We start from the raw sequence: 12342 nt of genomic DNA on the forward strand, positions 1-12342 counted from the left end.
ATTTTTTCTTGACTTTGCCGGGAAAAGCTTGAACATTTAATTATGTTTCTCTGTTAATTAATTTTTTTTTAAATATTTGGTTAACTAGTTAATGTATTTATTTCATGAGACACAATTTATGATCAAATAAGTAAAAAATAAAATAAAATAATTATAGGGACTGACAACTCTTTAAGAGATTGATCAATTAAAAGCTTAAAGAAAACTGTGAAGCGTTAGTTGAAACTCTTTATGCCACGGATATGCGGGTTATAATGATCTGCTAACAGGCAGCAGAAGGCGTGGCAGCCTTAACTCAGTTAACAGCCTATAAATGTCTCTACTTCAGTCTAGTTGGGCGTTTCATTACGGATAGACCCACACTACTTAATATTGATATTGAATTTCCATTCAAGGTTTTGTGCTCTGATTGAAATTGTTGGTTGTTGGTTGAATGGCTGCACTTGGGCTGAATATAATCCATAAGCTTGGACAGAAAATTACTATTTCGTATGCTCAATGGGCTGGCGAGCTCATTGCTCCATATGCCTTTAGAAACGATGATTGATGATTGAGAAAATTAGTGTTCGAGGCAGCTCTGTGTTGAGGTAGTGGTATCTACTAGTCGTGCACACCCGACTAGAAGCCTCTTACTTGTTTTCTCTTTTTGGCTTTACTTACCATTCTTTGGCAGTTAGAAAGGCTGGGAGAACGTTTGCAAACTATTTAGATTTTCACTCATTAGAAGTACTTCAAGAGCACTACGCTCATTAGACGTGGCTCATAATAGAATATCTCCAACAAACAACAAGAACAAATTTGAAGCACAGCTTGTACGTAGTAAATATTGTTGCAGTTTAGTTGAGCTAGATCCAAATCAGTTTCTCAACATTGGATAACTCTGTGACGTCATTATGGCAAACATCTGCGAAAAGATCTTGGCTAGCATTCAGATAAGAACTAGAGCGTCGTTCACACGTCCATTGGGCTCAACGGCAACATGGAAATTATGACGTTTCATCAAGTGAAACGAGTATGTTAGCTTTGTGCTAGTTTCGTCTTGCTGTTGATCCGTCTATACGTCCGTCTCTCCACTGCGCCTCCAATCGTTTGTCTGCCTGTCTGTCTGTCTGCCCGTCTATCTGTCCGTCTGTCTGTCTGAATGTCCATCTGTCTGTCTGTCTGTCTGTCTGCCCGTGTATCTGTCCATCTGTCCACCTGTCCGTTTGTCCACCTGTACGTCTGTCCGTCCGTCTGTATGTCCGTCTGTCTGTCTGTCTAACTGTCTGTCCGTCTGTCTGTGTGTCCGTCTATCCGGCCGTGTGTCTGTCCGTCTGTATGTCTGTCCGTCTGTCTGTCCGTGTGTCCGTTCATCTGTCTGTCTATACGTCTGTATATCTGTCTGCCTGTCTATCCGTCTGTATATCTGTCAGTCTGTCCGTCCGGCCATGCTTCCGTCTGTCCTCTGGCCTTCCTTTCCTCCACTCGACTATTCGTTCGTCCGTCCGTCCATCTATCCGTCCGTCCATCTGTCCGTCCGTTCATCTCTTTGCCCATCTGCCCGTAAAAATGCCCCACACAGGGCACCTCCATTTCATGGATCAGATCTTCCTCAGCTAAGACACTTCCGACTTCCTCTCGAGATTTACCAAACATTATTTAACCCTTCTCATTTGCCCCACTGAGACAAAGTGAGAACTGATAACCCTGATTAGACTCCGGCAAATATCAAAAAAAAAAAAAAAAAAAAAACTCCGACGTAATGGCTTGCAAATTTCTTTTGAAACAAACGGCGGGAATTGTTGTCGATTTCGTTTGCCTGGTGATGCGGATCGCATAATTTTCGTACAACATTTGAATGCTGATCTGGGCTAACAGCGATTTCTCAGCTGCTTCTTCAGCTTCTGCTTGCCCCCCTTGATGCTTGGGCAACAGCGGCGACAAGATGAAAGAAAAAGAGTAAATATATATGTATACATATAAACAAATAAAAAATAATGTGTAAATGCGCAAATTACATAAGAAGTGCGAGTATGAGCAACATTCAAATAAAGATACAATTGTATCTTGCCATTTATCTTTACTGTGCCCCCAAACAACAACAACATTTTGGGCGCAGTTTGTGTGCCCCCCACATAAAAAGAAAAAAAAAAAAAAAGAAAAACCCAAAAATATGATGATAATAAAAGAAAGGTTCGCACGAAATGTTTGTGATTTGTTTAGTGCTGTTTGGTTGTTTGCTGGGTCAGCGGCGACGCAACACACCTGCCCAGAAGAAAGCGAGAAACAAGTCTCATCACTGTTAGAGACGAAGCTCGCATCAGCAGCCGCAACTGCAGCGGATACTTAGCCGTTGTTGTTGTTGTTGTTGTTGCTGCTGTTAATGTTGTTAATAATGGCCAAGAGTTACATTTGCGCCATGAGCGTATATGAGCAGCGTTTAGGGCCAAATGGCACAGCGTTGGCCCGTGCGTTGCACGTAGCTCGTCTCATTGCTCTAACGCTTATCATCAAACATGAGCTCGACTGTCGGACGGACGGCGACGGCGACGACGTGCCTGGACTGCGGCCAATGCAAAAGTGCCGGAATCATTTTTGCATTTGCAGACGTCAGCCAACTGACGACTGCCGGCCTGGGATTGCTGTGGATAGAGTCTGGCCCGGCCTGCTTTAATTGTCGCCAGCGTTGGAAATCATTTTAACGAGTTACGCGCATGCGCAATTGTCCAACCAAGCGACGGTTCCCGCTTCGTCTTCATCTTCCTCCCTCTGTGCCTGCTGTCTGTTGCCTACCCCCTTGCTCACCGCACTGCCCACGCTTCCCTCGCTCTCCTCGCGCTCCCCGCTCTTGCCTTATGCAATCGTTGCGGCGCCGACGACTTTCACTCATTTGAGAATTCATCGAGTTGTGGCCGCCGTGCGATTTACTTGCATATTTATTGTACTCATTGCAGATTCCCACTTCTCTAGGTCGCCCCGACACCTCCTCACTCCCCGACTCCCCTACTCCTCTACTGTCAGTCTTAATCAGACGTAGTTTTTCTTGAATGGTTTTTCTATCATAACAATATTACAGATAATGTGTTACTCCATCTCCCCAACCGCTTCACTTATCAGGAAGGCATTTCTCAGTCGAGATTAGAATTTTTATTATGCGCAATTATCTGCATCGTTATACCAATACTTTTTTTTTAGGTGAGAGCATATTGGAGTGGACTATAAATGTTATAGCCAAACATGAACGGGAATCAATGGCGTTAGATCATTGTTAGGTTTCTAGGCTAAGCCCCAATATGTAGTGAAACAAAATCAAATCATGGCATCTATGGCCGAGCGATATCTTTCCCAATAATCTTTTTTTTTTTTTAATAATAAGTTTAGATATTCTAAAATGAAGAGTGCCCGACTAGAAGATACCCTGAACCTCTGACTATTAACAAAATATTGACACAGCCCTATCATATATCATGTTTATATATAGAATTGGTCGCATTTAAAATAAATTTCATTATCAATTGTAGCTATTGACCATTTCGATTCATAATTGGCTGACTACAGGATGTTGACTTCGCCATGATTCAGTGGAATTGGCTATCGAAACTGTAAGCTTAATCAGATATTACAAAGAGATTGCAGCCAAAAGGAATTTAGGCAGATTCTGTCGGCCAGCTTTTGCTCAGCTATTCGTTACTATGCAGAGAGATAAGAGAAGATCATTCGTGACACTGTTTGATTTATCGTAGGGCTAACAGAGTCATGTTCTTACAATCTGGCTCGAATGAATACGTGGCGCTCAGAGCAGTAGCTCGTCATTTTGTTGTCCAAATTTGGACCTAAATATTGAAAGAGCTCATCAAGTGCCATCGATAAGATACGACAGACAGTCAGTTAGGCGGAATTTTAAAATTAAAACGTCCTCTTATCATGGTCACTTGAGCATTTTCTATTAAAAGCGAATTGATTACTGATTCCGCATATGAGATATATGATAGATATATCCAATCAATTAACATCAATTAGACTAAAATTTATTCATTTGAACAAAAAAAAATACAAAAAAAATTCCACAGGGATTGAAAAAAAATAATAGGTTGCTATAGTTATGCATTGCTTAATAGTACACACAGTGGGATATTTATTTCATCATTAAAATTCTGCACTGATTTCTCACTGCTCTACATTGCATTCACCATTAGGTGAAGCCTTGGTGCAGTCGTAGTTTGACCTACAGAATCCGCAGCCTGGATCAAACTGCTGTCCATAGGCGCACGTTTGAACTGCCGGGTGTATATCACCATTGTCATCTTCAAAGCAATATACGAATTTATAACAATCTCCATTTTTGGGCATGAATCCAGTTGTTGCGCAAACTATTTCAGGTTCCGGGGTGGTCGATCCAGTTCCGGGAGCTTCAGTTGTGGTACTAGGTATGGGAGCATTTGTTGGTCCGCTGGGATCAGGAGAAACCGTTGTTCCGCTAGTTCCGGGAGCATTTGTTGGTTCGCTGGGATCAGGAGAAACCGTTGTTCCGCTAGTTCCGGGAGCATTTGTTGGTCCGCTGGGATCAGGTGAAACCGTTGTTCCGCTAGTTCCGGGAGCATTTGTTGGTCCGCTCGGATCAGGAGAAACCGTTGTTCCGCTGGTTCCGGGAGCATTTGTTGGTTCGCTGGGGTCAGGAGTAACCGTTGTTCCGCTAGTTCCGGGAGCATTTGTTGGTCCGCTGGGATCAGGTGAAACCGTTGTTCCGCTAGTTCCGGGAGCATTGGTTGGCCCGCTGGGCTCAGGAGCAACCGTTGTTCCGCTGGTTCCGGGAGCATTTGTTGGTCCACTAGGCTCAGGAGCAACCGTGGTTCCGCTGGTTCCGGGAGCATTTGTTGGTTCGCTGGGTTCAGGAGCAACCGTGGTTCCGCTGGTTCCGGGAGCATTTGTTGGTCCACTAGGCTCAGGAGCGTTTGTTGGTTCGCTGGGCTCAGGAGCAACCGTGGTTCCGCTGGTTCCGGGAGCATTTGTTGGTTCGCTGGGCTCAGGAGCAACCGTGGTTCCGCTGGTACCGGGAGCATTTGTTGGTTCGCTAGGCTCAGGAGCAACCGTTGTTCCGCTGGTTCCGGGAGCATTTGTTGGTTCGCTGGGTTCAGGAGCAACCGTTGTTCCGCTTGTTCCGGGAGCATTAGTCGGATTTGATGGTTCGGGAGCTGCAGTGGGACTTGAAGGCTCTGGAGCAGCAGTTGGCTCTGGAGGGGAGTCGGAAGTACTCTCATCTAAATTTCCTGGTGGAATTGTGGGGTTCTCAATGTCGCTACCATCAGCTGGGACTGCATCCCGCCGAAGATCAACACATTGAGCCTGTTCCGAATCGAAAACCATATTTTCCTGGCATCTCAGCCGAAGTAGATGGTAGCCCCCATTTGTTGATGGAACGCACGCATAGAATCCGTTAGCATTGTCCCCGTCGGCAATGAAATCCGTGCCACTGCAAGGTACCGTCAGGTAGTCAGCGTGGACAGCCCCAAGCAGCACGAGGCAGGTGGCGCTAAGTGCCAATTGAATGGTAAACATATTCGGGTATTATTGCTCAATTCGCTCCTCTGATGGTATTATCTCTTGTGATTCGTTACTTGTTTCGACAGACTAACTGGATGGGCACTTGGTTCGGTTCTTTTATAGTCGGCCACAAACAACTTTTTGACAATCGTTAAGATTGCGGCTGATTAGCTGATAAACGCACCGTCTAGGGCGCTCTTTGTTGGCCAAAAGCATTTGAAACCATTTCGTTAAAGAACTCTTGTCTTTATTCATGCAAAACAGGGAGAAAAAAAAAATGTGAAATTAACAACCATAACTTAATGAGACTACGCTATACACCAACATAGATTAGAACTGGATTACTGGACTGAGTGACTGGGCCTGGTTATTCTTCGACGCTGGGCACCTCGGGCGACTCGACGCTCTCAATGGACACAGGCTTGTTGGCCTTGGCCTCTTGCTTTGCCTTCTCCTTGGCCGCCTTTTTGGCCAGCTTATCGGCCAGCTTCTGTTGCTTCAGCAGCTCTTTGGCCTTGATCTTTTCGGCCTTCTTGCGCAGCTTCTCCTCGGTCTTCAGCTGCTTCTGTTCACGCTTGATGGCGGCCAAATCTTCGGCCTCATACGCCTGTCCGGGCTGGTAAACTGTCCAGTCGTAGCGCCAGCAACGGCCCATCAACGGCTCGAAGCGCTGGCCGGGCGAGCAGCGCACAATGTACTTGTGATAGCCACCGCGCAAGCTCACCACACAGTTGTAGTAGTAGCTGGAGTCGTTGCCTGCAAAGCGTCCGGGAGATGCGCAAACGAATGCATCATTGTCGCACGCCGAGACGTCGCGCACGCAACGGCCGTACTCGGGCGAGAAAGCCATCAGCGGGGGGCACACCAGGTCGTATTCATTCAGCGCACCCAAAGGAGCATCCTGGACGCATTTATGGAAGCGTTGACAGTCACCGCTGATGTGGGCGAATACACCAGGGGTCTCGCACGTGAATGCGGGCGGTGCCGGTGGTGTGGGTGCAATGGTGGTGGCGCCTGCCTCTTCTTCTGGAGTTGTGGGCTGCTCCTCGCCGGGGCTGGAAGTGGATGGCTGTTCGCTGGGGCTGGCAGAGGATGAGCTCTCAATGGGGCTGGATGTGGATGGCTGTTCGCCGGGGCTGGCAGAGGACTGCTCCTCAGTGGGACTCGATGTGGATGGCTGGTCGCTGGGGCTGCCAGTGGTTGGCTCCTCGCTGGGACTGCCAGTGGTTGGCTCCTCGCTAGGACTGCCAGTGGTTGGCTCCTCGCTGGGGCTGCCAGTGGTTGGCTCCTCGCTAGGACTGCCAGTGGTTGGCTCCTCGCTAGGACTGCCAGTGGGTGCCGAAGTGGAGGGCTCTCCACTGGGGCCATCAGTTGGCTGCTGCTCGCTGGGGCTCGATGTGGATGACTCCTCATTGGGTGCGACTGTGGTCTCTGCCTCCGGCTCGCTGGGACTGAGCGTGGTTTCCGCATCCTCAGCGGCAGCAGTAGTTGTCTCTACGCTACTCTCTGGTGGATTTTCGACAGCTATTGTTGTAGTGTCCAGCTCCTCAGTGGCATCCGTTGTCACTTCCTCCTGCACGGTGGACTCGTCAGGCTGTGGTGTGGTAATGATCGTCTCCTCCCAACCGCTGCCCTCGGCAAGCGTTGTTGTTTCGCTCCAGGCCAAATCGCCGCTACCAGCACCGCTAAGGGCCTGAGCGCCGCAGGATTTGGTCAGCAGCTGTAATCAATGGAAAGTCAAAGGTCAGCTATCCGCACATCCCGAGCTCGCAGCTATGCAGCCGGATCTCTTACCAGGGCTGCGCAGAGCAGCAGCACCGCGGTGGCTGTCGAGAAGAATCCGTGTCTCGCTGTCATCGTTGTTCTGATTGTTGTTCTGGTTGTTGTTGTCGTCATCGTCGTGTTGCCTGTGGCTAACTTCGGTCGATCGTTGTATGAGCCACTTGTGTTACCCACACTCTATTTTATAGCAGAATCTGTTCGCCGGATGCTGGGGCTTATCAACCCTAGCGCCTAATTACGATTGGCCCTATCTCACAGCTCCAGGCCGACTTTAGTATATAGCGCAAATAAAACCTGTTGCTTTAACGTCACCATCACCAGCGCAAAATACAGTTGTAAACCCATAAAGACTCACCTGTGCGAATAGAGGCAGCCGCCACGCCCAGTGCGCTGCTCTGTCCGCGGATGTGAAACGGAAGTGTGTAAAGATATTGTCTTGATAAGCGCCGTACAGGAGGTCAACCTCTGTCGCTCTCCGATGCATCTGCAATTTGGCTGAGCTCCAATCGGACACGCCCGACACCCACCCACCACCCAACCACCCACCTACCACCTACCACCTACCTGTCCACAATATTTATGGCCATGTGTTGACATTGGAAGTGGTGAAAACAACAAGTCTGAATCACGGCAATTTCATAATTTTACATTTAATCACAGTTTCCAGTGTACTTTAAAACAATTTGGATAGACAAAGATTTCCTTAATATGTTTTAACGACATAGAATTAGCTCATTCCACTATCTACTTAAGACCGTGTTTGCTCTACTATATTCCCCAGATTAGTTAGGCAAAGTACTATTTGAAATGATTATGCTCAAAGTAATATACGTTTCCCATGAATCATTGAGCAGGGATCATGCAGTTGGCTTCATGGACTGATAACGGTTCTTCGTCTAAATTTAGTTTGCTTAGACGAGAGTTGGTCATTATGAAATTGTGGCTAGTAGATTATGAGGTGGATTGTAGGCGGATATTAGATTTCTAAAATATACATAATTTGTATATTTATTTTTATTGCAAAAAGAATATTTTACATTTGATACTACATTTCTAATATGTACACATAAATTTCAAAAATTATGAATAAATACAACTAATTTATAAATAAAATAAAACAAATAAATGATAAAAAAATAAAAAAAAAAAAAAGTATTTCGACGATATGAGCATATTTCTAATATGTAAAAAAAAAAAAAAATTTAAATAAATTTTTATAAAAATAATAAAAAAATAAGTAAATAAAAACAATTCATACATTAACGAAAAAATAATAAATTAAGAAAAAACTAAATAAATAAAAACAAAGTATTTCGGGAATGAGAACATATTTCTAATATGTAAAAAAAATAAAAATAAATAAATAAATAAAAATAATTTATAAATTAAAGCAGAAAAAAAATTTAGAAATAAAGAAACAATAATTATTGGATACACATGGTCCAAATTTCAAGACGTCCATATGATTTGCATTCATACGAACAGACGGACAGACTGAGAGACGAATAGACGGACGAGCCGCAAGACGAATATTGCACAAACCCAATATGCTCATTTCACTGCGTGAATGAGTATACAAAATAAGTATTATATAGGATTTTAAGGAACCATAATTGATGTAAGTATATTTTAAACGGAAACATTCACAGAACGACGCTGAAGGCCTTGATTGCCTCTTGGCCTAATCTTAATATTCAAGTGAATGAAGCTTTTCATGTTTTCTTTTTGAACAGCCTTCTGATGTATGTGTGTGTGTGTGTGTGTGTGTGTGTGTGTGTGTGTTGTAACACAATTGCTGGCAACGTTGCACTCGGAATGGCCGGACCGGATCGTATGCTGCGCGTTATCAGAGTGCGATGTCTGATCAGCTGGCGTGTGGTCATAAACATAATCCTCTGCTGGCGTTTGGTGGCCGGAGCTGCAGGAGAGCCAACAACGTCAACAAAGACGAACGATTATTTTTTTTTCTCTTTTTTTTTTCTTTTTTACATATGTATCTGACGTTAATCTCGGGCGCACACACACACACCCACAAACACCCACACCCACACACACAGCGAGATAGACATGCACACACACACACTGTGCATGCGTCCTCTGTGGGGGTGTTGGTACGCAGAGATATCTTCAATGTGATAAGCGCGATTATTATCACAATTTTATTTATTTTTTTTTTTTCGCCATTATCTAAACGGGTTTCGGTTTGGTAAATGATGAATGCCAACGGCCAGACGACGCGCCTCACACAGTACCAGCACACAAATTCCATACGAAAAGCAAACTGTGCGGGATCATCCACAAAACGGTCGCAATTTTCCAGGGAAAAGTAATATAAGCGGGAACGGGAACGGGAACAGTAACGGGAACGGGAACGGGAACGGTAACAGGAACGGCAACGGGAACGGCGGGCATGACAACAATGCCAATGACAGCAGCGGCTGCGGCACCAGTTGCTGGTGCACCCGTACGTCGTGCCGCTGCCCGCGCCACCGCCGGAGTGCAGCGGCGGCGGGTGGTCAAGAAGCACATACAACAGAAGTATATGCTCTGCGGCTTTGCTATACACGTAAATATATCAGCCAAGTCTCTCTCTCTCCCCTCCCCCTTCTATCCTGCTATCATCCGCGCTCTCCAGGTCTCTCTGTCACCTCTCTCTCTCTCTCTCCGCCTCTCTCTTTATTGTCTTGCACTTAGTTCAAGTCTCACTTGCTCTGTCTCTGTCTCTTTCTAACCGGCCCCCCCCCCCCCCCTCCTCGACTCATCTATCTTCTGCCTCCACTCACTCGTCGTTCTCTTTTCTAGGCATTTCTGGCAACGCCAGCCTATTTGTATGGCAACGTCGTGGAATCGGACAAGGATCTGGTGCTGCGCATTTGGCCAGCGATCGTCTACCAGGCCACCGGAGAGCTCTGCCGCTCCATTATGGAGCACCTGGACACAGAGTATAGCGGCCGGGCACGCGAAACTGTTCAATACAGACGCATCTTTCTGCTGGCCACCTTGATTGCCTGCCTCTCACTCATGATCAGCGGCATCTTCTTCTCATCCGCCTGGGTGGTGGTCACCACCACCACTCAGACCGTGGCCATTGTCTTCTACGGCTGCTTTGCGGGTAAGTCGTTTGTGCCTGCTGTGCCTGCTGCTCCCAGCATCCCAGTTTGAAATGCCCGAATGGCCTTTTAGGTATCGGCGCCAGTCTGTATCAGTGGAAGACGCACGTCATACTGGAGGCAGTGCGTCCGCGCGAGGACAAGTACGTGCGGAAGACGATTCATCTGTGCGGCGAGGCCTTCTGTCAGCTCTTTCTGTCCTTCGTCTTCACCAGCCTGCGCACCCTGTACGGCACCGCGCAGTCCATTGTGCTGATGTCGGCAATGCTGGTGAATCTCATACCGCTCAGCCTGATCATCACCAAGCATCGCGAGGATGCGTTCACAACCAAACGGATCTCAGTAATCAAGGCGGAGACCGGCTTCGGTGCGCTGCCATTGCGTGCCGCTCTGGCGGCCATCTTTGTGGCGGATCAAATGGATGGCCTGGAGACGCCCATGTCCTGGCGCAATCCGGCCACAGAGATGCAGACGAACGCAGCGCCAGCCTCAGCTGTGGCCGCCGCCGTCGTCGACACGCACAGCAACTATATGCTCGCCACGGATGAGGCATATGTCACGTATGTGAATCCGAATGGCGTTGAAATCATGGAGATAATACCCGAAGAGGACGAAACGGTGTCCATCATGCGCTCCAGCAATGCGACCATCGACAACTACAGCATATCGCAGTCGCAGATGCTGCACAAGTCCCACTCGAATGGTCGCCTCTATTCGCAGAATCCGCAGAATGCCAGCGCCACCGGCAGCTCCTCCCCCTTGCCCGAGGCCTATGCGAATCTGGTAAGCATGAGAGCCTCTCTGATGTAATCTGATGTGATCTCATCTTTTGCTTGTTGGCAGCATCGCATTCGGCGCATGTCCCTGGCGGTCACATCGCACCTGTGGTGGAATCTGTTGGATAAGATTGTGATGCCGCTGCAGCAGGCGCTGCTGGTGCCGCAGCTGTATGCCACCACACTGCTCATCTCGGCGGACATCTTCAGCTACGTGATGTGCCTGACGGTGCTGCCGGGCCTGGCTGTTAGCCATCACGCGCTGAAGAACGCCGAAATACCATTCCTCTTCTCGCTGCTGGCCTTTCCCTGGATGTGCTTCTCGCTGATGACGCCGCGCTTCGGCTCGAGCCTGTTCAAAAGGAAGCTGCAGTGGTTCACGTTTGGCAGCATCTGCAAGTGTCTGGCGCTCATTTGTAAGCATTTGGATTGTGGCATCATCACCTTTTACTATCATTTACTATTAACAATTCTGCAGTTATTAGCTTCTCCACGTCCAAGCTGCTGCTGAGTGTTTCGGCTGTGCTGTTGGGCTTCGGCCAGGTGGTCACAGCATTTCTTCAGGAGATGGTCTTCCAGTTGGGCATGACGCGTGCCAATTGGACGGCCATTCGCCGGCCGGTGCACTTCACCAACGGTCTGCTGATACTCATCTGGGGCGCTCTCGCCCATTGGGTCGTCGTCCACTACACGTTCCAGGCAACGGTGGGGCTTGCGGGCGCCCTGTATGGATCCACAACATTGTTGTGGAATTTTTTGTTTTTTTGTTGCCAAAGCAAGGATTAACAGTGAGATGCATTATTGTGCATAGTATCTGGCCTTGATGTTTGGGGATTTCAAATAAAACGTATATACATATACATATCTATAAATGTTAATATATAAGTAGTAGCATAAATTCATTTTAAAAAAATAAATAAAACAATATGGCGCATACGCTTTCAATTTTGAGCGGGAGACATTTGAGTTATCGATATTCGATAAGTTTCCGCACAGCCACTTAGTGTTGCAAAATACATTTCACAGAGCAGATTTGCAAAAAATTATATACTTTTTAATTAATATTGAATATAGCTAACAAAAAAAAATAAAATAAAAATATCATACAATTTTTAAAGTAATAACTATTCAATGAAAACCTCAAAATTAAACAC

General features: G+C 46.8%; 3 protein-coding genes across 3 annotated transcripts; 1 reads left to right on the forward strand and 2 right to left on the reverse strand.

The window, feature by feature from the left end:
* Window positions 1–3985: 3985 nt before the first annotated feature.
* Window positions 3986–5640, reverse strand: Muc18B (Mucin 18B). The gene has a single exon (XM_089474760.1). It carries the CDS (start codon window positions 5533–5535, stop codon window positions 4147–4149), a length of 1389 nt encoding a protein of 462 aa, XP_089330886.1. The 5' UTR covers window positions 5536–5640; the 3' UTR covers window positions 3986–4146.
* A 105-nt stretch (window positions 5641–5745) lies between these two features.
* Mur18B (Mucin related 18B) lies at window positions 5746–7475 on the reverse strand. The gene is made up of 2 exons (XM_018016997.2): window positions 7315–7475; window positions 5746–7240 (listed from the first exon to the last, which is right to left on the reverse strand). Exons 1-2 carry the CDS (start codon window positions 7414–7416, stop codon window positions 5888–5890), a joined length of 1455 nt encoding a protein of 484 aa, XP_017872486.1. The 5' UTR covers window positions 7417–7475; the 3' UTR covers window positions 5746–5887.
* A 1527-nt stretch (window positions 7476–9002) lies between these two features.
* LOC108620180 (uncharacterized) lies at window positions 9003–12122 on the forward strand. The gene is made up of 6 exons (XM_018017080.2): window positions 9003–9413; window positions 9534–9868; window positions 10105–10414; window positions 10486–11195; window positions 11256–11604; window positions 11667–12122. The coding sequence occupies exons 2-6, from the start codon at window positions 9713–9715 to the stop codon at window positions 11972–11974; spliced, it is 1833 nt and encodes a 610-aa protein (XP_017872569.1). The 5' UTR covers window positions 9003–9413; window positions 9534–9712; the 3' UTR covers window positions 11975–12122.
* Window positions 12123–12342: the final 220 nt, after the last annotated feature.

This window comes from Drosophila arizonae, chromosome X (genome assembly GCF_054131065.1).
Source record: "Drosophila arizonae isolate 15081-1271.41 chromosome X, UAZ_ARI_1.0, whole genome shotgun sequence".
Classification (NCBI taxonomy): Eukaryota; Metazoa; Arthropoda; class Insecta; order Diptera; family Drosophilidae; genus Drosophila; species Drosophila arizonae.